This window comes from Rhipicephalus microplus, chromosome 7, assembly GCF_043290135.1.
Source record: "Rhipicephalus microplus isolate Deutch F79 chromosome 7, USDA_Rmic, whole genome shotgun sequence".
Taxonomy (NCBI): Eukaryota; Metazoa; Arthropoda; class Arachnida; order Ixodida; family Ixodidae; genus Rhipicephalus; species Rhipicephalus microplus.
Window position 1 is genome coordinate 127,947,827 of NC_134706.1, and position 26,034 is coordinate 127,973,860.

General features: G+C 43.8%; 1 protein-coding gene across 1 annotated transcript; it reads right to left on the bottom strand.

Annotated features, from left to right (window-relative positions):
* Positions 1–2,498: 2,498 nt before the first annotated feature.
* Positions 2,499–24,735, bottom strand: LOC142767622 (uncharacterized). Its single transcript, XM_075869688.1, has 5 exons — positions 24,632–24,735; positions 24,460–24,553; positions 11,316–11,611; positions 5,603–5,713; positions 2,499–3,057 (listed from the first exon to the last, which is right to left on the bottom strand). The coding sequence occupies exons 2-5, from the start codon at positions 24,521–24,523 to the stop codon at positions 2,965–2,967; spliced, it is 564 nt and encodes a 187-aa protein (XP_075725803.1). The 5' UTR covers positions 24,524–24,553; positions 24,632–24,735; the 3' UTR covers positions 2,499–2,964.
* Between the last annotated feature and the right edge of the window lie 1,299 nt (positions 24,736–26,034).

Below are 26,034 nucleotides of genomic sequence, written 5' to 3' on the forward strand. Positions count from 1 at the left end.
ACTATTTGTGGATGGGACGTCGTGATGGGAAGTGATATTGAACTATGAGATTTACGCATGGAAAGTTCTAAAAATCAGAAATGGGTAAACAAGGATTATCACTGCAGCCAACGTTTGGGTAAGTGCGAGTATCTTTGCGGAGAGGTGCCCGAAAATTTGAGAAATGGCCAAAGCATGCCGGTGTTTAGGGTTCCAACAGTAAACTAACCTCGCATGGTCTTTTAAGTACGTTGTAAATCAGAGGAAGTCAGTGGGTTTGAATTTGCAGACCATACCACGTCGCATCTAGACATGGCTCTTTCATTATCCTTAGGAAAAATGGATAGGAGGTCTGTTCCAATCAACTTTCAGCCGAATCTCAGCTGTCACAAGTATTATAGTGTGCAGATTTTTATTTTTCAGTGTTTTAGTGTTCGGTAAAACGCACTTGAGAATAAGTGAATGCTCGAAAAAAAATAGACAGGCGAGTACGAAATTATCAGACTTTACTAGCTCATGAAAATCAACGGAGAGTGCAAGATTGCCATTTCGTAAATATTCAGGCATTACTGCATTGATTATGCACAATTCTGAAATATTAGGATGATGAGTTGAATAGAAAGACAAAGTACTATACAATGTACTACAGGAAAGGTTGTATTGGTTAAACAGCAAAAATTACAGAAAACACAATTTCATACACAGCCTAATAGCCTCACATTATGGTGCGAAAATACAAACAGTCACAGCTCTGAGGTAAGAGGCTCCATACACCTGTTGAAATCTGACTTGCAAGTAGTAACCTTCTACATATGAACTCCGCCATTTAGTAGCAACTGTGCATGTTCTCTACAAATCCAGCAATATTCGTGATACAATGAAGATTTCTCACTTTGAAGAAAACCATCTCACGTACAATTATATGGCTTATTATATATAGCACCTCCAAGCCAGTTATACACCATTCTAATCTCAAAGATGATGCACATGTAGAAAGTAGCTACGAATGATGCATATTTAGATATTGTTCGTATCGTGCAAAAAAAGAACCGCAATTAACAATGTTTTGTATTTCTTAAGTGCCCACCTCTGAGGCTCTTGATGCATGCCACTTCAAGAAAAGTGGATGATACATCCTGTTACCAACCCAACAATCTCCACACGTCGCGTTACGTTGGAGGATCGTAGCAGATGCGTGAGAAAGGCACTCTTCGAATAAAGCATGTGCAATGCCGGCTTCTTGACGGAGCAGAGGCAACAGTATATGGTGTCTGACACGCCCTCCTGTTTTCACCTAACTTAACCACCATGGTTGCTTTTACTGTCAGAACAGTTGTACATAATAGCAGGCATGAGGGCCTTAGCATGATTTGATTACACTTGCATGGATTTTCGCGTTTCAAATGTACTGAAGGAAAATAGGTCTGCACGACATCTATGCTTACTCCCGTTCGCGTAGAGCTGGTATCAGAACAGAGGGCGCTTCGTACGAAGATGGCTTGACGCCGTGTCTGGAAAGCTTTTCCTCCCACAAAAATAGTTTGTGATGCGTTCTTGTGTTTTGTTGCTGCGGACATTCAGCCTTGTCAGAGAGCCTAAACCACCAAGTGTATTGGTGTGTTTGATTGCATAGCACGCGTTGACGCTAGCACGCAAATATCACAATAAAATGCTACGCAAATGCATTGATTTTTTTTTTCGAGCCTTTGTGATATGCACAGACGGTGTTCTCCACGAGGTTAATTTGCGAAGGACTCCTGATGGAGGTTACTAAAACAGGTTCATGGCTATGAATGAACACCACTACCAGGAACTCAAGAAGCAATATTTAAGGTAGATTCCTTTCTAGTACACGTATGTTCGAAAAGTTCATCACTAAAGCAGTAGAATACCCAGTGCAGAGAAAGCGAATGGTGTTTTACTGTGGGATATCAAACAGCGATCCCAGCTGAGTCTTCTGGTGCATTTACTTGCTGTACGTAATCGGGAAGCAAGGCACAGTACATAAAGTAGCGTGGTATATAGGCACAGAGCAGGGCGTAGCCAGAATTTTCTTTTGGGGGGTGAGGAGGAGAGGTGGGACACCTCTTAGCCACTGATGCAGAGCAGCGAACCAGAACGTAGCCTGCAGCTGTGGTAACATTTGTCCCAGTGAAATTCATGCATGTATTCAAGTACACTAAGCAATGATGATAAATATGAGAAGAGAATCTTCAAATACAGTAACAACGTATGCTATTAGTATATAGAGATTCAGTTTCAAAACACTGCCACTAGAGGAAACGTGCCACCATTTTGTGGCGTGGATGCATCTAGATTTATATATCCTCATTGACAGAGCAAGATACACGGTAGTATAAGTTGGCAAACATCGCAAACATCAAATGAAAATGACGAACGATCTTGCTTCGTCAGGGCTTTTCTTGTGAGTAGATATCTATCTCCCTGCATTTATTTCGAACGCATGTTTAGAAGCATCGCCACCTTCTTCAGCAGAGAGGGCAAAAACATATTTGATCAGCTCTCACTGCATTTGAGGAATGCCTTCGCTCAATTTACACTTTCGAAAAAAATGAACACTTCTGTAGACTTCTTGGCAGTCGCTTTTTTGGTAATCCTCGTTCTCTTGATACTCCTTGTTACTCTACAACGGTGTCTTTTTGTCATGCATGTCTCAATCATTTTTAAATGCACTAAAAAAGGTATTCCTCAAAAAGTAACGTTCGAGTTTCTGTCAATAGATGTAATAAGAAAACAATCTGTGCTTCCGGTATTCACTAACGGTCAAAAACATCTATGTGAAAACTGCCTTATTACATAGATCATGTTCACTGAAATGGTGATGTATGCAGAGTAGAGGACACTTACTGACTAATGTCTAATTGTGCTGCGCAAAGTCAGTGAAGTGTTACAATTCCTGAATGTGATCCAGCCGTGTATGTAGCATCATGCAGGGCTCGTTACACCCAAACTTCGGCTGTATTACTACAGTATCGTCGGGGTTCGGGGCTTCAAAGCCCTCAGCAGGAGGCGAGGTAGCTGACGTTCGATTGCTGTAAGGGCCGCTTCACGAGTCACCTGGAAGAAAATTGGTAAGCAGTTGGAAAAAATTGCCGACTGCCAAGTTTTCTCAGAGCCCGTTGGTCAATATTTCGACGAAAAGCATCTTCGTGTGGCCATAGATACCACCTGACTCATTTATGGTGTTTACGTACCTTACCGTTATTGGGACTGCTTTACTTTACAATAGTACATTCACACCAGCGCGGGGACTGCACACTTACAGAGAAAGCAGAACAGCCAACTGTACCTTGGCATTGAGGTTGACCATGCATGTGTTCCAGCACAGAGTGTATGCTTCAAAGATTATGTGCAGTTACGGTTTTCATAGTAAAAACGGAATTGTGCTGTGGTTGTTATGCGCCTTTCATCGACTTAGCTTGTTCAGACAAGGTAATAATTGGGGAATGTACTTGTAGTTTTGTTTTCTACGCTTGTACCAATGAAATATAAATTTAAGCGAATAATCTGGTACATTTGCATTTCTTCAACTATTTGCTACTTCTCGCTTCTGCAAAAAGCACTTTGATGCACCATTGTCTTAAAACATGGCAGTAGCTAGTTAAGTGGTAAAATATCAATTTATTAGAAGCTTCATTGCTTTTGCACGTCTTTGCAAAAAGTATATGAAGTCGGAAAAATTTTCAAGTCTTCATTTATTGAAGATTGTACAATACCACGAGGATGATGGTAGCTTTTGTGCATGTATTTTCATAGACTTTATGTTACTTAGCTTACGCAGCCCTGCTACAGGGCCAGATTGACCCCTAACAATGTGAATAGCTTCCGGGACAAGAGTATAATATTGGTGGCGTTGATGTTATAAATTTGACACTATATAAAAAGAGAAACGACTATAGTCGAAGTAGTCGCGATAAGTCACCCCACCTCCTCTCCTCTTGGTGTTCTGGAAACATTCGCCTGAAAATAACGCAAGTTCTAGAAAAAAAAAGTTCGTGAACAAGCATTGTCGCGGCAGCCGACGTTTCGACATGCGCACCAGTTTTAATAAATCCTGCTATGGTTCCAGCCTTGAAGATTATAAGTGCGCTTGTCGAAGCATCTGACTCGGCGACACGCCGCGTTCACGAATTTTTCATCTTCGAGCTCCCATCTTGCATGAACGAGGGCTAGGCTTGAACATATTTTAACTCAGCGAACGACTACGCGGACACAAGAGGAAAAAGGAACAATCCGAAGCGCTGATTCGCAAATGACTTTTTTATTGGATAAGATGAACAAAAAGAAAGAACACTTGATTGATATGTGGGGTTTAACGTCTCAAAACCACTATATGATTATGAGAGACGCCGTAGTGGAGGGCTCCGGAAATTTAGACCACCTGGGGTTCTTTGACGTGCACCCAAATCTGAGCACACGGGCCTACAACATTTCCGCCTCCATCGGAAATGCAGCCGCCGCAGCCGGGATTCGAACCCGCGCCTTGCGGGTCAGCAGCCGAGTACCTTAGCCACTAGACCACCGCGGCGGGGCGAAAGAACACTTCAACGTTTGCACCCACTTCACCACACTAATAAAAAAGAACGGCAGGTCACGTGGGTGGTCGTATAGGCGCAAAGTTTGAAGTTTTCTTTTTTTTTTTCGTTCATGTTGTCCAATAAATATTCAGTTGCGAGTCGGCGCAGCGGTTTGTCCTTTCTCTTGTGTCCACGTAGTCGTGCGCTGAGTTAAAATATCTTCAAGCACTGTCACAAACTTACCCAGCTTTCTGTCATTCTACAGTGCTAGGCATTTTGTATATCAGTATACCACAAACCGTTAACAAAAATAGGTATTTATAACTACAGGACAGTAAAACATGGCTGGATATAGCTTGTGATAACACTTCAGCACAACGTGCCATAAATTATACCTTTACAGGCGCTGGGGTACCTTCAGTATTACCTACTAATAGGAGTATTATACCATACTTCCAGTAATATTTTTCATGGGCGCAGCGATGTGGATTGACCCTTTTACTGTAGTGACAGAATGTACCACTCGAAGTGTAAATGAAGTTTTAATATAGTCGAATAGGGCTAATAAATTATGACGCATTACAGTCATTATCATAGTCATCATCGCAAGTGAATGGGAGTCATGATATCTGTTTGTGAATCTACTAAATTTTGTTTCATATGGAGGATGCGCGCACTGCCATGCCATTTTAGAAGTAATTTTTGAAGACGATAGTTTTACTTGGGATACTGAAAAGCCGACATTTCAGTCTCTGTCCATCTGTTGGCTGTCTGTCAAACAATCAGCCACCGGCGAAAGTTTAAGCACCTTCTCAACGCCCACCTCTCTTGATCTCGTGGCTTCGTTTATACCTGTGAACATTGTCAATAAAAAGCAAATATCGCGCATACTTGAGAAGCAACATAAGTACGTAAATATTGGGTAATGTGTTTCCTAATAAAAAAAAATGCGTAGATACGTGATTCAAAAGATTGCAATGTTTATTTTACAGTTACGCGTAAAAAATATGTAGGAGGCCTAAAGGAACCAGCGAACTTTAGGTGAAACCTAGAAAGAGAAGCTGCAGGAAATGTCTCTTTCATACCTGCAGAAGGAAGTCCGCTTCTTTTGTAGTTTCCACCTCGTCGTGAGAGCTGTCCATGAGCTCCCAGTTTCCCACATTGAGATCATCCACCTCAGGTCCCGGCCATGATAGCTATACGTGAAGAAAAAACAGCAAGAAAAAATACTTCAACAAAGAACAGTAATAATAATAAAAGGCAGGCTAGCTAGTTTAGCTGCATACTGAAAATTTTGCGCACGCAGCACGAAGACACAAGCGAAAGGTTCACAAGTACCAGCGCAGACTCTCGACGGAACTTTATTCAATAAAAAAAAAACACCAAAACACAGAGTCGCTACAGCTCCTAACAATCACTGCGCATGAGGAGAATCACATGGTATACCCCTTCAAATAAAAATGACAAAAGCTTCCACAAAAACGTTGTGCTATCGTATTTTGTCTCACATGTCAATTTCGTTGTCATTCAGAGCTACGAATCGATGAGCGACGCACAGGCCTTAAGTATAGAGATATACCATGCTCCTACTTTCTCTTTCGTTGTCTCATGGGGATGAACATACAGAACGTTATATAAATTAAACAAAGGACTACATGAACCGAAGGAACAACTCGAGTCTGCGTCACTGTAATGATGATGCCGCATATGACCAAAATTTGTGCGAATAACTTCAAGTGGCTCGACAAAATAACTACAAAAAACACGCAATAGAACTTTTGTAGCGTCATCAAGAAAAGTTGTGACGCCATCAGCACATTAAACTATTTAACTTCAATAGGGCACTTCGCAAGATATTGTTATGAATTGAAAACGTCGATCCAGCAAGTGGTGTGGGTGCAAAATCTTTATTATGAAGTGCAGTGAGCTTTGTCTCTACATATTATGAAGCTGATGAACTGTGTCTTGGGCATACAAGACTGAGTGATACTTTGAAAAGAAAACTTAGAGACTTGAGCGCTCAGAATAAATCTAATTATTGCTCTCCATACCATGACATGGCATGCTTATTGTCAACTTATGCTCTTTTATGAACTCTGTCTGGAGCTGCTTATAAGAACCACTTTCAGGCTCTGCGTCACCACGTCTGTTAGCGTTCAGGTTCTTTAGAGTTCAGGTACTTTAGTGACCACGGTAACCGTGGTCACTAAAGTAGAGAGCAGATTCTTTTGCGACATTTCAAACGCCGCTTCCAATGTGCGTTAGACCGTTGTGGTGCCTGGAATCATTTATATATATGTATATATATATATATATATATATATATATATATATATATATATATATATATATATATATATATATATATATATATATATATATATATATATATATATATTGTGCACTTGATCGTCATAAGGTCATTTGTATACCGGGCTTGTTCATTAAGAATGCTTCCAACTGGCATAATGCTGACAAAAAACAAAAATAATAAAGAATAGAAAGAAAACGGTAAACAGTGCACGTGCCCCAGCGTCTGGTCTTGAGTAATACTTTCCAAATCGTTCGGATCATCAATCACCGTTGAAGGAGACGAATACTACTGCTGGCGTTTCTCGAGCAAATATGTGACGTGCATAGAAGATGGAGCTCTAAACGTCGCAGCTAAATTTTGCAACGGCACTCGATGCGTGAAGCGCACATGTTGGGAGTGCAGCCAATTATTTTTACAAAAGAACTTGCGACGTACGTTGGTCCTCCTCAGCCGTTTGCTAACTTTTCGGTTAACAAAACTAGGTTTTACAGTTGCCTTAGTAAAATGGTGGAATTGTTATCAAATACACCTTGGAAAGCCAACGTGCATGTGGCCTATGATATCTCACAGCTAAACTGTACATGGCACACCTGCGTGAAGTGACGGCATCTGTCTACGAACTGATAACACGCGCGGCACCTATACTCCGAGCAATGTTTATACTTGTTCAGCATGGTTCCGTTATGGCGTGAAAATGATATCATCGCATTCACTGTCATGATGATGCCGCATATGACTAGAATTTGTGCGAATAACTTCAAGTGGCGCGACAAATCGACTACTAAAAAACACGCAATGGAACCTTTGTGACGTTATCAAGAAAAGTTGTGACATCATTATCACAATAAACTATATAACTTCACTATGGCACTTCGCAAGATATTGTCATGAATTGAAAACGTCGATCCAACAAGTACACCCCACGACTAAAGGAACTTGTTGTTGGGCTAGTTGGTAGAGCAATAAAAAAAAAAACTAATGAGTGCAAACACACGACACAATCACGAACACACACACCCAGACATCTAACAAGCACAGCGCTCACTTCCAACTGGTTCATTCACCGCACTATGGCTTGAATATATACACAGGGACATGCACGCATCGACATTAACCACACAAAATGACATGTGCAAGCAGGTGCGCGTACTTGTCTTATCGTTTAGTTCTCTTTTGGGCGTGTTCCCTTAACCGGTCATAAATATATCTTCGGTCTGGCCGACGTTCATCTTGCCGCAGGATAAGGGTATTGAGTACACGACCGCCGTGCAACATTTCACAAAGGGCCTCTCATGCATCTTCTCGCAGCGGTGCTTCTTGCTATCGGAAGTACGTTTGCAAAATTTGCCGCTTTTCTCGGTTGTCAAGAGCACCATCGGTTCGGTTGCCAAGAACACCATCGGTACACCATGCCTGTCCGGGACTTACTTGAAATTGTGCAAGAGCTCATGAATATACTGTACAACTTGTGACGTAACCCTTGAGGTCTGGGTAGTATACAGTCATCGCTTCCCTTGTTTCACGTTTAAGCTTTTGAAAAAGTGATTCAGTAACGGCAGTAATAAATAATTGAGGGAAGCCGGCAGCATCTATAATCAACCCACCTGAATAAAGAAACTACATTCCATGCTTTGTGGGCACGGTCTCCTCAGCGCCGACTCCAAGCAAAAAGAGGTCACTGAGGAGGTTGTGCCCACACGGCATGAAATCTAAGAGTCCAGTGTGACTCAATCTAGACATACACTCAAACACAAAAAAACACGACCAAACCACAACTGTTAGCTTGGGCTGTCATGTGGTTATCTTTATGCGTTACCCGCCAAGGTCGATCAATGCTTTTAGAAATTTTGAGCCAACTAGCCCGAATTAAGCCTTCATTAAAATCGCCTCCGAATATGTCGACTCGCACTGTCTTCGAAACTTCTGCGCGACTTTTCTAAGAAATATTTTATTGGCTCCAAGGAGTATTTCAGGCTTCACAAAAATACAACTTTTGAAAAAATGTAGTCATGAACACCAGAAAAAATAATTAGGGGAACCTTAAGCTTCACCTTAGGAAGTTGTACGCGACAGCGATATCCTGTCTCAAGTGCGTACTAACACTACTTAGCACATACTTTTATCTCATTATGTTACTCGAGAAGTTTGCATTTTGGACTACTGCAATGCAATCAATAAAGGTGAAAGTGGCTTGTGTCAGTGAAGCTACCGCATGTATATGCATTCTGTGTAATGGTTAGCATGTTTTTAAACCACTAAAATTATGTGCATGAAATGCGTTCGAACTTGCCATGCACCCACTACGAGTTCTTCAAGGAATACGTGCAGTAACTTGTGTGCCTTTTAGAATGGGTGGACGACTATGCCCCCCGAGGGAAGGTTTGTCATCCACCCATCACAAAGAGCACACCCGTTACGGCGCGTGTAGTAGTCCACCGGATAATTTATTGAAGTATTTTCTCTCTCCCTGTTGTAATGAGTGGCGGGCTTTAAACAACAATGTCGTTAATCATATGTTCTGAAGTGTGATGCCAGTGAATTCTTGTACCACGCAAAATTACTGTGAAAATACATGTTGTATTTTTAAGATTGTGTGCAGGATGCCTGTGTTTATGAAGCATGAACGTTAATGTCACTTCAATTTAAAGCAGAAGAATTCATTTTAAGTGCACTTTGCAGTAGACGCGCGGGCGTGTGGTAGAACACCTGCTTTCCATACAAACGGCCTGGGTGCAATCTTCACTTGACGCAGCAATTTTTCATTATTTATTTTATTTGCATCTTTCTCAATTGGACGTCACCTACAACATGATAATATTTATTGTGATAGAAAATATATGGACACTTGCGGCCGGATTTTGCCGCCGGCGTCAATGTCGTCGTCCTTTGGCGTCGCTATCATTCACCACATATATACCCGTATCTTTATTTAAAACTCAAGAAAGAAAAACAATTTAGAAAAATACTCTGGCACGCGGAATCGAACATGGGACCTCTGAGCTGCAAGTGCAAGGCGTTAACCATTGAGCCACGAAGAAGCACCTATTTTAACCTTCAAAAGGCAAGCTAATTATATCAACCACTTACCGCTACTCACGGGCATATCGGGGAGAACTATCGTGTTTTCGGCATTACCAGCAAGAAGGCACAATGAGAGTGCGTCGCCATATCGTCACGAAGTGGCGGCGCGTGCTCTGATCTTCTACGCGTACTTTGCCTCTCGGAGAGGGAGCAGGGTGAACGCCAACACCCTGCTTATTTCGCGGTGGGGGCAATCGTACGGCTTGGCTGGCTGTGGGCTTTTACCGGAACGATTATGTTGTAGTTACCGGGCACACAAAGGTCACTGCAGTCGTTGCAGTCCCTGTTTGCGAACAGGGCACGCTTTTCAGACACAGCGAAGTAACAACTTATACACTTATTGGCATGTATCTGTACCTGAGAGTACGTTTCGTGCGTCATTTGTGCGTGATAAACGCGGGGAACATATCTATCTGCTTGCCATTATGCGTGTGACCTTTTAATTTGTTGCTATCGCGTTCATTGCTTCGCCTTTGCTGCACATTTTGCTCAAAAACCAATGACGCCGAGGTCGGAACTTCGGCGAAACGAGCTCTTTAACGCTCTCGCGTTAATACTATGATGTATCAACTATGCGTACCATGACTGCAAGCATTTATATATCAATGTGAGCTTAGCTTGCGGCAACAAGTAAATTCAAAAGCCGTAAAAAATTATAGCCTTCCATGCTGTTACGCGCTGTCGTCGATAGATTTGAGGTGACTTATGGTATAGATTTTGTTAAAGAAGGAACGTTAGATATCAGGTAAACATGCTTCTATATATAAATAAACAATTTTTTTCGCCTTGCAGATACATAGCAATGGTATAACACCTTGTAGATAAAAGAATAAGTAAACATAAGTTCATCGATATGATGAATCTCTCACAGTGCTTTGCGTACTTATCCCACTGTGGCCCTTTACGCTTTGTGCTCTTTTGTTTACCTGTAGACGTCATTTCCTTTTATCGTAGCCCTTTCTAGAAGCTGAGAATGAAGCGTCAATGTGACTTAGCCAAAGAAAAAAAGCCGCAACTATTACAACACCGGTCCGCTATGAGTTTCCAGTAGCTGCCAAGCTTCCGACATTTTCTAGACTACTCGAGAGGAGGGGCTTTTTTGATCGCTACTGTACTTCGTTGATTTTCAATACTGCTTTTATGAGAAGGCCAGTAGAAATCGAACTTGCGGACTGTTTTACAGATTAGAGACCCTCAAGGCATGGGTATTCATCTGGTTGTTCCCAGATGGGCGTATATCACTTCTGCCAACTTGCTCTGCTGTGTAGAGTTATGTGACAATGCACAGCTGATAACAAGGCCTACAAATTTGTTTCGTTGCTGAGTTTTTTTGTGTGCACTCTAACATAACGCCACAGTAACACGAGCTTTCACCAGAGCACTCTCCTAATAGCTTTGCTCACTTCTGCCTTAATCTTGGCCTTGGCGGCGAAGAATACACGCGCTGTGGACGCCGGCAGCGCCACCTTGGCCATGCCCTGCATTGCCAGCGCTGCGGTCAGCTCGGACCAGCACATGCTGCTCTCAATGTGGGTGGTTGAGTCGGCCAGACCAAACACGAGGGCCAGCACCGGCACGGACTCGTTGCTGCCACCGACCGAGTCGAAGCGGAGCAGCCAACGGTCCGGCAGGCGTCCAAGCAGCCGGCAGCCGGCGTCGTGCACTTGCTGTTCGAGTACCTCATTGCAAGTCTTGTTTGCTGAAATAAAGCAATAAACACTTTTTCATCATTGGTGAATGTTGTTGACGACGAAAATGCATGCGCGTCCTCGTCAGCTTTTCCCCCAACTCTAACCAAACTCGAGAAGAGTGACAAACAACCCTGCTCAGTTGGTTGGACCTTTAAGCCCGAAATACCCTGGCATGGAGAGCTAAGCTAGCGGCTGTTGCCAATGAGTCGCGGATTAGGGAGTCTACCTAATGTGGAGCCCCTAAGAACTGAACCTCCCTTTTGTATGGGAATAAATAGTTTCAATCAATCAATCAATCAATCAATCAATCAATCAATCAATCAATCAATCAATCAATCAACCAATCAACCAATCAACCAATCAATCAATCAATCAATCAATCAACCAATCAATCAATCAATCAATCAATCGCCTTTCAAGTTTAACTCCAGCGCACAAGGTTTTAACGTGCTCACTGACCACGTGTGGACGCAGAAAGGCGTGTTCTGCCATAGTGACATGATAGATTGCTGTCTACTTCGTCTAAGACAGTCGAGGTTCAACCATATTATTAGCGCGAAAGTGCTTTATACCAGGGTCCAACATGGCTCCGCTGAAGTATTTTCATCATGGATATGACGTTGTAGAATCTATATTGACCAATTGCAGAAAAAAAACGAGAAGGAAAAGATCCTTAGCGAGGTGTTGAGCACAACACTTTGACGCCACTAGAACACTACGTGCACGTTGCTTAGACTGTTAAAAGCAAGTCATTTATTCACACCGTGAACCGCTGGCGGTTCACTATGTATGTAAAACACAGCTCAGCTCCTCACAGCTCAGCAACTTGAGCGCGTTTTCGCTATCACTACCCAGTTGTCATGAGGGTCGGATGTTGCGCGCGTGCTCTAAAGGTTTAACACGCCTTGCGGTTCGCGCACGCCTTCATATATATGGGGAGGCGGAAGTCCGTACAGATGTTCTCAGGCGTGGTCAGTCAGTCGAGCACGCTCTTATCTCGAAATTCAGGCACTTTGCACCTTCTGTGCTTCCACCGCAAGTTAGCCTTCAAGTTACAGCAGATAAATAAAGCCAGAAAGTCACTTCGCTCACTGCTGCCGCCACCTTTAGAAGAAACGTGCCGCTCAGAGGATGAAGTAAGATTTGTGAGATTTTTTTGGCGCTCGTCTAGGCGTATACGTGTGCCTTCATTTTGTGCATCTTCCATTCTGTGTGAGCAGCGCGCAATAAATCTTGAGCAGTGACAGTTGTTTGTCCGTGCTCATCATATGTGTGCTCATTTTGTGCGTGCTTTCTGCTTGAGGTGCACTGTAAGTTTCAAGCGGCGTGACGTCGCAATTTGTTGCTGTAGGATTAATTACTTTGCCCTTGGGGCGAAACAACGCACAAGAGTCGTCCAATTAGCTACCTATGTGAAGATTCGTTTCACTTTCGTGTTATGCCGATCGTTCAGCAGAGGGATCAGTCGTGTTTTTGGCAGTTTGCAGTTCACTACCCTCTTGACTTGCGTATTGAACGCTGCCGCTATGCAAGAGTACTAGTCCTCCTCTGAATGTTTCTTTTTTCTCTCTTCTTGTCCTCCCGTTTCTCTCTTCCACTGTATGGTGTAGCCAACTTGATGACCTTGATTAAGCTCCCTGCATTTCCTGTATTTCTGTCTCTCACTGCTAAGCAACGAGGGTAAACACATGGACAAGGGAACATAGACTACAGATGCACTTGCCATCAAGATGAATGTAAGCAAATGGTTTGGGTTCAAAAATCTTATAAGGCCCGATATCAAGCTGATGTATGCAAAAACCATGGTGCAAACAGTAGTCTGTCATGGCTAATACGAGTATTGGGAAATGCTTAGATTAGTTCAATGTTCGTCAGCAATCAGAACTAAGGTGACAGAAAAACAGAAGACGACGCATATAAAAAGGTCAGTCGTGACTGTTCCAAATGCGCCCAATTGAACGCCCGTCTTCGTCACCTACTGTTGTGGTCCTCGCTATGTGGTCACATATAGAACTTCACTTGGTATGCATGGGGCCCAGCCGTCTCACAGCCAGTAATAAAATATTCGAGATGTAATAAAATATTCTTACTCGCAGTCACCCCGGTAGCATTGCCGAAATGACTGTGGTAACCTAGTGACTAGGGTGTCTCTCTGACAATTTCGATGACGCATCTTCGAAGTCATGTTTCGGGGGCTAGGGTTACATATAGCGGCGAAATGCAAACACACTCTTGCACTATGTACCCTAAAAGACACCTGTTTCAAAATATAAATATTATGCATAAATGCATAGGTTTTCCTAGTTTTATTGTCTATATTTTACTATCATAGGTATACTAGGAAATGGGAAAACGATTGTGAAAAAAAAAAGAATTGGGGACCCCCAAGCTTCGCTTTTAAGATTCGAACGCGATAGTGGTCGGTTCTGTGCCTAGTGCTTATTGAGTTCAAAATGGCTTGTGCCTGGGAAACTTTCGCGTACGGCGGCATTCTGAGTAACGAGTAGTGTGCTTCGAACCATGGGCAATTGTGCTCGTGAAATCTTATCAAACTTCCTATGCACCCACTACGTGGTCTTAAAGAAAAAGGCACAGTAACGTGTGTTGTGTAGTGGGTGGACTACTATAACCCTTGAGTTCATGAAAATCGCATGTTCTGACGCTAGATCACAAGGTAAACTTGTACAACGCATGATTACTGCATTATTTCAGGTTGCATTGGGGAGCTTGAATACAGGACACGCGTGTCTGGTAAAACATGAAAGTTACTCTTGCTACATTTCCAAGCAGAGGAAGTCTTATTGCGATAGCAATTATATGAACACTCTCGGCTGGATTTCGCCGCCCACATTGGCGTTGGCGTGGATGTCATGCACCGTATATGTATACGTATCTATATGTATGAAACCACAAAATAAGATCCAGAAAAGAAAACTCCAGCGCGCGGATTCGAACATAGGACTTCCGTGTCATGAATGCAAGGTGTTATCCACTGAGACACCTAGAGGTACGTCTTCCTACGTTCAAACGGCAAGCTATTCGAATTTACCACTTACCGCTGTTGGCGCGCATCTCGGGAGGGGAGGGGGGGGGGCTATTCTGTTTCATGCATTATCAACAGGATGGCGCAATGAGCGTGCGGCGGCTCTCATCTCTCGCGGGTACTTTGGCCCGCGGAGAGAAGGGAAGTAGAGTGCGCGATCTCTCGCGTGCCCTTTTTTCCCGGTGGGGAGGATTATACGTCTTGGTACGCGTTGGATATCACTGGAACCATTCTGGTGCAGTTACGGGGCGGACAAAGGTCATGGCAATCGTTGCACAGCCTCCGTTTGCGAAAAGGGTGCGCTCTTCAGACACAGCGAAGTAACAACCGGGACGCTTATTCGCGTTCACTTGTACCTGTGAGTACGTTTTTTGCGTCATTTGTGCGTGAGAAACGTGGGGCACGTTTTGATCGGCTTGCCATTCTGCGCGTTACCTTTCATTTGCTTGTTATCGCGTTCATTGCTTCACCTTTGCGGCAAAGGTGCAACTTCTTTTCATTGTATTTCGAAGATTTCTAAGCCCACGCTTTCCGAACAATTTGTGGTTCATGCATTTACATATAGAAGTTTCACCGCATATTTTCTACCTTCGTTTGGTCATCGACCTATGAAACAATAGGGCGAGACAACGTTTTTAGACCAGTTTGCACAGGTGCTCTTGGCTTGATACACCTCTTTATAGACAACTGGTATGGCGTTTCTCCTATTTTCGTGACGGCGTGTGCTCATCCACTGCTTCGAACATTCTTGTAAAACCATTTCGCGGAACGGAATGGAATGAAAAAATCTTTATTTCCTTGCAGGACGCGCTTAGCGCGTAGCGGGCGTCTCCCACGTAGGGGCTGACAGGGGAGTACCTGGCGGCCGCTTCGTGGGCCTGCTGGACAGCCCATTGCTGGTCGGCGAGAAGTGAGCTCCTGAGGGACCCCTCCCACTTGCTTAAGTTAGAGTCGGGAGGAGTTGTTCTACATTCCCAGAGCAAGTGTGCGAGTGTCGCTGTGTGTCCACATGATGGTCATGTGTCGCTGGGGTATGCATCGGGATAATAAACGTGAAGCGTGGCAAAGTTTGGGTACGTGTGTGTCTGTAATAGGCGTAGGGTTAATGCCTTCGGTTGGTTAAGTTTCGGATGTGGGGGTGCAAAATGCGGCGTTCCAGGTAAAAGTGCTTTGCAATTTCATTGTACGTAATTGGTGCATCCCGATTGATATCTAACCCAGCAAGATGGGGTTCCCCTGTGGCAGTGCGGTCGGTAAGTGCACGCGCTGCATCATGGGCGATCTCGTTGAGGTTGGATAGGGCACCCGGTACCTGGCTGAGATGGGCGGAGAACCAGATGACAGTGTGGTGCTTCAGGGCACTCGGGTCCGCTTTGCGCAGGAAACGTAACGTCTGGTCGGAGATGACTCCGCGTTCGAAGGCTTTGATGGCCGGCCTGGAGTCGCTGTAGATGAATTCCCGTTTGCTGTCGAGCATAGCTATAGCTATAGCTGCTTGCTCCGCGGATGTTTTTCGAAATGTAGTGGTATCTATAATTTCGCATCGCCCCGTTACTTTCGGGAATTTATGCGTAATATATATAAAACCGTGCGTTTTCTGACAGCCAGATTTTCCAATTAATATTCGTTCTGTCGCTAAAGACGGGATCTGTAGTAAGACGTATTGGATATGACCCCATTGTGTCACACGCTATACGTAGGCTTGTCTGGTGATGACGTGCTGCTACGTGTGATGAAAATGCCTATTTCATCAATAAGCAAGACATTTTTCTACAAAGTGCATACAGAAACAGTACCTGTAAAAATTTGGTTGAACACCTAATTCATGTTTGTATCCTCATTTAATTTCTGCCTCTGTGAAGTTCCACAAACAACAGAACACTGCTTAAAGAGTTGTAAGGGTGTCATCTGTTTTGGGGAGGATTTGCAGGGGGCTTTCAAAATCACTGAATTTAAATTCTTAAAGCATCCGTTATATTGTGCCACCCAAATGCAACAATATGCCAGTCGACAGGCTCGGTATGCATGCTTTATGAAAACCTCACTCGTTCGACAGGCATGCGGATGCAGTAGTGTCTTATCGATCCCACTTTGTAGAAGTGAGTGTGCAGCTAAAAGACCTTTATCAACAACTGCAGTTTCAGCCAGACTGGTATACAGAGTTCTTGAAGAGCGTTGCTCAATTATCCTTTTAGACACAGTGTTGTATAGAATTTCTTTGGTATAGCCTATTGTAAATTTGTCAAAGCGGGCTTGGGTATGTTTTACGCCATGCCTATAATAAACTGTATTTGTATTAAGTACCATGTAAGAAAAAAAATGGCAGCATATCCACGGGTGAATGATGGAGAGTGGGGCAAAGCATCCGTCCGTCCATTCGTTCTTGCCTCCTTCCGTCCGTGCGTCCGTCTATGTGACCGTCCATGCATCCATCCGCCCGTCTGTGCGTGCGTCTGTTCGTGCGTCCACACGTCCATCCGTGCATCCGTCCCTGCGTTCGTCCATGCATCCGCCCCTGCGTCCGTCCATGCGTCCATCCTTCCGTGCAGCCATCGGTGTGTCCGTCCATGCATCTGTCTCTGTGTCCGTTCGTTCATCTAGTCAACACTCCAAGTACCACGATCTCGCATGTTTTCATCATATATTCCACATATAGAGACACCGCCATCCAGCGGACATTCCAAGGACTAAATGAGAGGTGGCACACGCACACTTTCTTACGGCTTGCTCTTCGTGTCTACGTCCCACATTTAACCACGTAGAGTTCATGGTGTATACTAGTTCACTGTATTCGTGGCACTGCGGCCCAACGCTCGCTAAACCTTTCTAAAACCAAGGAGGTTACGCCTAGCGATGAAAACGTAAAACCCTTCCTTGTCAGACAGTGCTCAATGTACATGCCAATGGCTGCTAATGGGGAAGGAGAGACAGAAGATTTCGGCTTTTAGTGAATGCGCACACTGCGAATTGTTTATTGTTCAACAACGCACAGAAGAAATCTCCCACCGGTACCATCTTGCAGTTCAAAGCGTAAGACATGTTACGTACTACGACGAGGGACGAACGGGCGCTGCTTTAAGAAGCTTCGCCCCTAAAAGAGACGCGTGGCTCTGCGATAGGACACTTGCTCGCCACACGAACGACCCGGATTTCATCCTCGCTCAGACCCTGAGTTTTTTTAAATATGTTTACATTTTAATTTTGGTCACGCAGAACATAATGATTTCTCACTCTCAATAAACGACACCGACAGCGAAGCCAACATCGGAATTCCTGCGAAACTAGCTCTTTGATGCTATCACGTTAATAATCTTGCTTGAATTTTGGCCGGTAACATGCATCCGCAACTAAAAAGATATATGACGTGAAATGTCATACTTAAACTAATGAATGGCTGTATGACTCTCTAACATCTCAGTAAACGATTCTATCTCTGTAATAGTCTGGTCTTAGTCCTAAGCAGTTTAGTTTCAAAAGGCTTGTGCTCAACATCACGTAAAATTACTATAGGTACCTACCACATGGAGTGAAATGTTCTGGAGAGGAGATGTCCTTCTTCCAGGACAATGGGTACAACTCGCGAGGTGCCCCAATGTGGCTATGTAAATTGCTAAACTAACCGGCTCCTGCTGACGCGGCGTTTTTTTAGACTCATAGCTGCACGACTGTGATATTGCCAGTCCGATGCACCTTTATTCTGTAGAAACTGTATCGAACATACTGCGCTTTCATCGGGTGGCTCCTATCTGCAGACTGAGCCATGGCAAATGTTAGTTGGTGTATTTCCTCACATAGACTAAATAAAACTGTCAGAGTTTTGCTATGTTAACCATGTGGCACTCTCAGCCTCAACACGAAAGTTATTTGATGTTTACAGTTGAAAAATAATGTGGCAGTGAGGTCTCCTACCATTCGCTGTCTAATTTTACGACGTCACGAAATGTTGAAAGCCCTCGGTGCCATCACCACTGTATGTCATCGCGCGCCCCCTTGCCAGCGATGCATCTCTTAGTGAAAAAGGTGGAGCTTCGGTGTAGCTTTTTTTATAGCCAAGGTGAGCAGGTTGACTATCTTTATTGAAACAGCATCCACGGCCCCTTAAATAGCGTGTTCACATGACTAAAAGGTAGGTGGTCCATACATTGGCAGCTAACACACACTAGATAACAAGAAAAGGCGTCCTACGACTCGGCCTCCTATCCTCGGCGAAATTCATGACTGCCTGCCAGAATTGTGTGACCTCGGTCATTTGCAGTCGCTTCAGCATTATATAATTGTTCCTGCACTCGTGCACTGTGCTGTGCTTTAACACCACATGGGGAACATGTGTTGTAACGCCTATCATCATCATAATCGTGACTACATCCACTGCAGGACAAAGGCCTCTCCCTGTGCTTGCTGCTGTCACTTTATACTTGCAAACTTCCTTATCTAATCTGCCCACCTAACGTTCTGTCCTCCCCTCACCCACATAAGTTTTCTGGGTATCCGGTCTGCTATCCTTAATGACCAGAGGGTATCTTGCTTTCGCGCTACGTGCCTTGCACATGACCATTTCTTTTTGATTTCGACTATGATGTCTCTAACACCCGTTTGTTCTCTAATACACTTTGCTCTCTTCTTGTCCTTTAGGACAACACCTATCAGTTTTCTATTCTATTACTCGCTGCGTCGTCTTCAACTTATCTGGAACTCTCTTTGTAATCCTTCAGGGTTCTGCTCCGTAGGTAAGTACCGGTAAGATGCAGCTGTTATACCTTGCTATTCTGGGATAGTGGTAATCTATTCATGATTTGAGAGTGCTTGCTGAATTCGCTCCACTCCATTCTTATTCATCTAGTTACCGCAGATGATATCCCACCAGTAATGACAGAAGAAGTCAGGAAAGGCTTGGAAGGAATGTGAAGAGGCAAAGCTGCTGGTGAAAATTAGGTAACATCAGATCTACTAAAAGACGGAGGACAGATGGCGTTAGAAAAACTGGACACCCTGTTTACGGAGTGTCTCCTGACGGGGATGATACTAGAATCACGGAAGAATTCTAACACAATCCTAATTCATAAGAAAGAGAACGACAAAGACTTGGAGAGTACAATTTTCTAATAACTCGAAAAAACCTTTCCGACCACTGGAATCGACGACGTAGTAGCGGAAGCATGCGAGTGGCTGACGCAGTCAGTCAGGCCTTGACCGGCGTGTTTGCGAGTTGCTATCCCTCGACACTCTAAGCCCTCGCTTCCCCCTAGTTGAAGTACTCCGACGATACGGCTCTTGTTACTCGCCCAGGGTATCTATCACCCGTGATGGCTTTGATCTCACCGCAAGAAGAGTCAAGGAGCGTCACAGCCTTTGTTTTTTCCTTAGCCCTCTCGGGCAGGCTCCTCCGAGGCCCCCATGTAGTCGCCGTGTGACGCAACAAACGCTGTCGCTTCCTCTTTACGTGCATCGTAGACCCATGGGCCAATCCACCAGGCGTCATCCGTGTTCCTTGTGGCAATGTTACACAGGTCAAAAATGCAAACGTTACTATACATGTCTTTCGTAATTTCTGGAATAAACATTGTAGTTGGTGGCCACAAGTGACTATACGTAAGTAACCCTTATAAACTTAATCCGCCAAGAATTGTCGACCAGCTTGTCTGAAACAATGCCGATCACACAAAATTATCTGAGGAAATGGGCCAAATTAGAGTTATCGTAGTAACTGGGTCTAACTTTACTAATCAGGGTCCAGTGAACATATTAACGTTGTATATTGAACGCACTTAATTTAACTGTTATCCTAACACGTATGAATCTAATCTTTAGTATTAGCTGTGCATCAGATATTCGCACATCGCGTGTACTAAATAATAATCGTGACAGACTGCCGATATTGCGCAGTTTTTTCTTCCTGGTTATAAGGTTGCCTTCCTCGAAAATGAGGTTAATCAGTGGCGTGTTACGATGTCATCCTGATAATGAGATCTGATGAGTGGAGCATGCAGTAACCACTCCAAATTTATTGTCCCGTTCTGCATGATACCAACTACAGCAAGAAATTAACACAATAAACAGGCGTTTTGTGAAAAGGTGGCTCCAAGTTACGGCTGCTCTTGTAGGCCTTTCGCACGTTGGAGCGTTGAGCATACGTCAAGTTTTGATTAGAAGACCTGAAATTCTCTGGCATCCTAAGAATACACATTTACCGTGTGCTTACGACTGTCCATTTTTCTATCAATGCCGAAAAATTTACTATAACTGGAACTATAATCAGGATGGGCATAATGCTCTCATTGTTGCTTGTCTTGAGAGCTATATTGAAATATTGCGAGCAAGCAGAAAGGTAGCGTCATTTCATTTATATATTGGCTATAGGTTTAGTTATAAACACAAGAACAAACTAAGATGCCCCTTAGAGGCCACACTAAAATCATCATGTGACCAGCAGTAGGCGCTGTTATAGAAATTGCTGTCATTTGTGGTGTTTCAACACATTTTGCTTAGACACTGCCTGCTGAGAAGAGTAAATCTGAAGCTATAGGTGTGTTCAAATAGTGGTACACAAGAAAAACATGTGCTTGCAGTAATTGTTTAGGTGTGTTCGTTTCCACTGCTAAATTTCGTACAAAAAAAGACCGACATGAATAAAGGACAAGAATGCTGCAAAACTAACTGACGAGGGCCCTGCAACACGATTTCAGCAATGTCTGGAAATGCTGCCAATAGGTAGGTAGTCGAGGCTCCTCAGAATCCGCACACTGAACATTAGAGTGCAGTGTGCGGCCAGGAATTTATAATGAGTTCTCACAGTCAGGTTGGAAACTTTCTCCCCTATTTCTATAAATGACGTAAATGACGCAATATAGCAAAAATACCATGCCAAATGCGAAGTTGATGGTTATTGGCTGGTTTCAACATCGTGAGCTGCATAAGTACGGTGGCTACCAAGAAAATTTGATACGTACGCGCACGCGTTCTCGCGATCACACTGAAAGTAAGCAGCTCATTCAAAGCTAAAAGGGTGTTCTATCACACAGCCGCGCTTATGCTTGGGAATAAACTGAAAACAACTTCCTCTGCTTGAAAATGCACTGAAACAAACTTTCGTACTCTACCAACGCGCGCGTCCTGTATACATGCTTCACAATACAACACGTAATATTGCAGTTATAATCAGTTGTAGAAGCATACATTGGTATTACGCGTCGTAACGTGTGGCTATCATATAATGCCTTCATGATTTAAAGCTAGCCAGCCACTACAAAAGGTACACATGTTACGACGGCTCCTATTTCCTTAAGATCAAGTTGTGGGTGCATAGCAAGTTCGAAAACATTTCAAGCGGTAAAGAGAGAGAAAGGCAAGAAGGTCAACCAGCATTGTAGCATTTGGTTTGCTACCATGCAATAAGGAGAGTGGGTGTGGGTAAGAGAAAGAAAGCGAAAAGCAAAGAGACAAGAGGGCAGAGATGCTATTGCCTGTTCAATCGGTAACTGGCACGCAAAAACTTCAATAGGGTTTCTAGTGACACTTTGTGCTAAGCGGATCGCTTCGGCATTCGTGCACTGACTGTTCCGACAAGGATCTGTTGTCAAGGCGGGCTAACGCAGCAGCTAGCGCTAGTCTGTGTGCGCTGTAACGAGTGTGACCCAGAACATGCTCTACCGCTCCATCGTTGCCGCGTTGATCGCAAGCAGCACTGTCTTCAATGCCAATTCAAAAGGCGAAAATAATTTTATGTTACCGACACCAAGCTACAGTCGACAAAACAGCGTTGTATCAAGTCGAGAAAGTCTGGATGGAGGACGAAGTCGACGAGACGGGTCCAGCCTATGTAGTCACGACTCGTGTGCTGTAAGCTTGCTGTATTCCACAGACATTTTACGTATTCATCAGCTTTATATCTTATTTTTTATGGCAGCATCAGTCCTTGAAACTTGGATAGATTCGTAGACACCATTTCCTTGTATTAAGTGTCTGAAGTACGCAATAGAGATAGAATATCGCTATCACAATCAGCTCATAAAGGCGAAGCTTATGGGCTCTCCAATTCTATGCTCGTAAGTTTTCAGAATTTGCTCCACTGATGTCATCTTCGGCGTGCTTGTAGGCTGGGCAACTTCAAGAAGCACAGTCAAATTGAAATGCATGAGCACTTCCGTTAAATGTGCAAGAAGAATCTTTCCATATGGTCTCGATTAGAGAGACAAGCTACAAACTTTTTCGACTGGTCACGCAGCACCCTTCCCACCTGCTTGCTTTCCATGTGGGTTGCAGTGGCGAAACGCAGCTAAGTGTTGTGTAGCCACCGTTTCAAGCCAATTTCTTGACAATTTGATTTAAACTATCATGGCTGTATCATGTGTCTACAACCAACAAAAATGTGAAGAGTGGGCTCTCGGTCCAAATATGAAGTATCGGCAAATGAAGAAGTGAAAGAGTATGGTTGACATTCGGTCACCCATTACAAAAGATAAACTCTGATACGTGTGCACATTGATGGTTTTGAAATTGCAACAGCAGAAGTTGTCCTTCTACAGTTACACACAACTACATATTTCAATAGAATCTATATTCGTTTTGAGTAAGAATGTTTTTACACATTTCGCTAGCTCTCAGCTTTATTGAAATGTTGGGCCTTGTAATAGGAAAGTTAATCACAAATTACTCTACGGTTCTTACGTTCATGGATATTATTGCACAAAAGGCGGGCATGTTGATTCTACCAGACGTAGTTATTTTCTAGAACTGCAGGTTTAAAGCGGCACGTGGCATTGAACGCAGTCGGTTTGAAATGCAGATCTGTTAAAAATCACAACAGGAATATTTTAAATATCTTTTCTTTCAACGCTTCAGAACGGCATGTGGTATATCTTAGAAGGACTGATGTGATAGCATCGTGAATTGTTTGCACGAGCCGGTGGGGAGGCGGCATCAACAAAAGTCCAGCCGGAAGCGCTAGTGCTAGTCCGTTTGGGCTGGCTGTGTACCAGAGATTCCGCTGCTTGCCCACGAACTTGATTGGGGTTCGAACAGACGGGCAGAGGAAACAACAAAACAGATTTTATTGTTAACTGATTGTCGCGTTGAGACCAAACCATATCCAAAGCTTGAACAACATATAAATACTCTCTAATCTTTGCTCCGCCTGAAATTGTGTACATCTAAGAGCTCCAACAAGGTCATGCGGTAACGTACCATCTGTTTCACGACTGTCTCAAGCGCATATTTCGAAGAACAGAAGCATTTTTTGAAAAGCAGTCCCATTGGTAAGAATATCGCTAGAATTTTCTCTTCACGAAAGTGTTTTAACCCTTGCCTTTCGAGCATTTGTTTGTAAACCAATAAAAATGATATTCCCTGTGAACGCTGGTGTTCTCAAGCATTGTTAATTTTTGCACACACCCGCAAGGTGTACAGGACTGCACAATACATAGTGACTCAACTACCTGATGTGTGCTTGATTTTTGCTGAATGCTAGGGCCTGAAACTTCCTCCATCCATGCATTATACGGTTGTTTGTACCATAACTTTTTGACAGGCGCGTTCAGTCAGAGGGTTGATATATATTACTTTCAGTGATTTGGCTGTTGCCTGATCAAGCAAAAATGCTCCTCACACATCGTTCTGATGTATCCAGCAAATACATGAAAAAGGGGCACCCGCTGGCGAAAACAGCGACAACTTCACACTCGCCTATTTTTATCCAAGAATGGTACGTTTCGCCAGCTTCAGCGCCACAACGTCATCTTGCACGCGTTATCTAGACTACTGGCGACTCGTTTTCACGCTGTGAATGCCTGGAATCATCCAGCGTGAAGGTTTACTCACCGGGCCTGGAGGACGCTACCAAAGCGAAGGCGAGGACGTACAGGATGTGGGCGAAGAACCCCATGGCAACAACTCCACTACGTCTTGTTTTGCACTGGGACACACACAAAAGAAGCCGCAGAACTTGATATGCAATATGATAGCGAGGAAACACACTTCGCACACTACACACCAACACAATCTTCCTATATATCCCGGAAACGCATTGCGTTTAGCCGATGACAGTGGACCAAGCGTAGTTACGTGGTGCGACGCCCGGCCCAACGTTCCTTCAACTGGCCGCGGCAGCTCTGCGAGACATCACTTCTCGTTAACACGAGCGCGTGTCAAAGATAGCGCGCTTTCGGTCCGTTTTTTTTCTCGGTGTCCAATGTTGCGAGGGGCAATCGCCTATCATGGAGTGCGAATGGTGGAGAGATTGCGAGACGCCATGAAGGAGATCTTGAATCCCACAACTGCTTCTGCTGGCTGGAGGCCAATAAAAGTTAATTTCCGACCTCGCAATCGTAAGAAAGGTCGAGAAAGGGGAGGCTTTTGCGCAAGTATATCCGTGGCAGAAGAATGACTGGAGTGGAAAGCCAGTTATGAATTCACTCGGCAAATGCTTCAGTTATTCAGCTATCAATCTTTATTCACAGATATAAGTTTGAGCTTGAAGCCCAACGAATTGACATTTCATATTTAAGTTAAACGAATGATTCGAAGTCAAAATACTAGAAACACTCCAGGGGTTTTCAGCGGGATCTACGTTCACGGGTGATGTTGCATTTCGCCTTCATGAGAATTAGTCTGCGTGGTCACGAATTGAGCTCATATCTCAGAAAACAACATAAAGGAAGAATAAATTGAAAATATACAGATAATACATAAATGTGTGGAAGTAGGCCCACGTCCAATGCGGTCATGATCCGCATAAATAGAAGTGTGAACAACTTTTTTTTTAGTTGGCGTGGGTCTGCACAGGGCCAAACACCATTAACACGGTTAAGAAGTGTTGCAAAGAGTAATGAGTGACTGGATGGAGTGCTAAACACGAGTGAATTGAGAAACCAGGGCGAGCAATAGATATTCTATGTCCAGCAATAAAGGCCTCAGAAAGCTGGTCGATGTCTCGATAGCTGGACCTATACTTGTCGACGGTGACAAGGACCTGCTTAATTAAAACACGCCAAAGTTGACAAGACGCACTTGGCAAAATAGGTACTGCTATAAAAATTTTACTCAGCCTGCCTGAGACCTTTATTGTTCTTCATGAAATCTGTACATCATACAGCTTTTATCCACCGGCTCCCGCACTTGCTTCAGATGCTAGGATCTCAGTCGTAAGGTGTCCCGCAACACGGACTTGAGAGCAAACCTCTACATAGCTAAAGCTCTGCGTATTCATACTTTGATTGATTGATTTGTGGGGTTTAACGTCCCAAAACCACCATATGATTATGAGAGACGCCGTAGTGGAGGGCTCCGGAAATGTTGACCACCTGGGGTTCTTTAACGTGCGCCCAAACTGCGTATTCATACTGTACTTGAACAAATAATGGTGGAATCCTTAAGCGTTTCCCTTAAGAGTTGAAT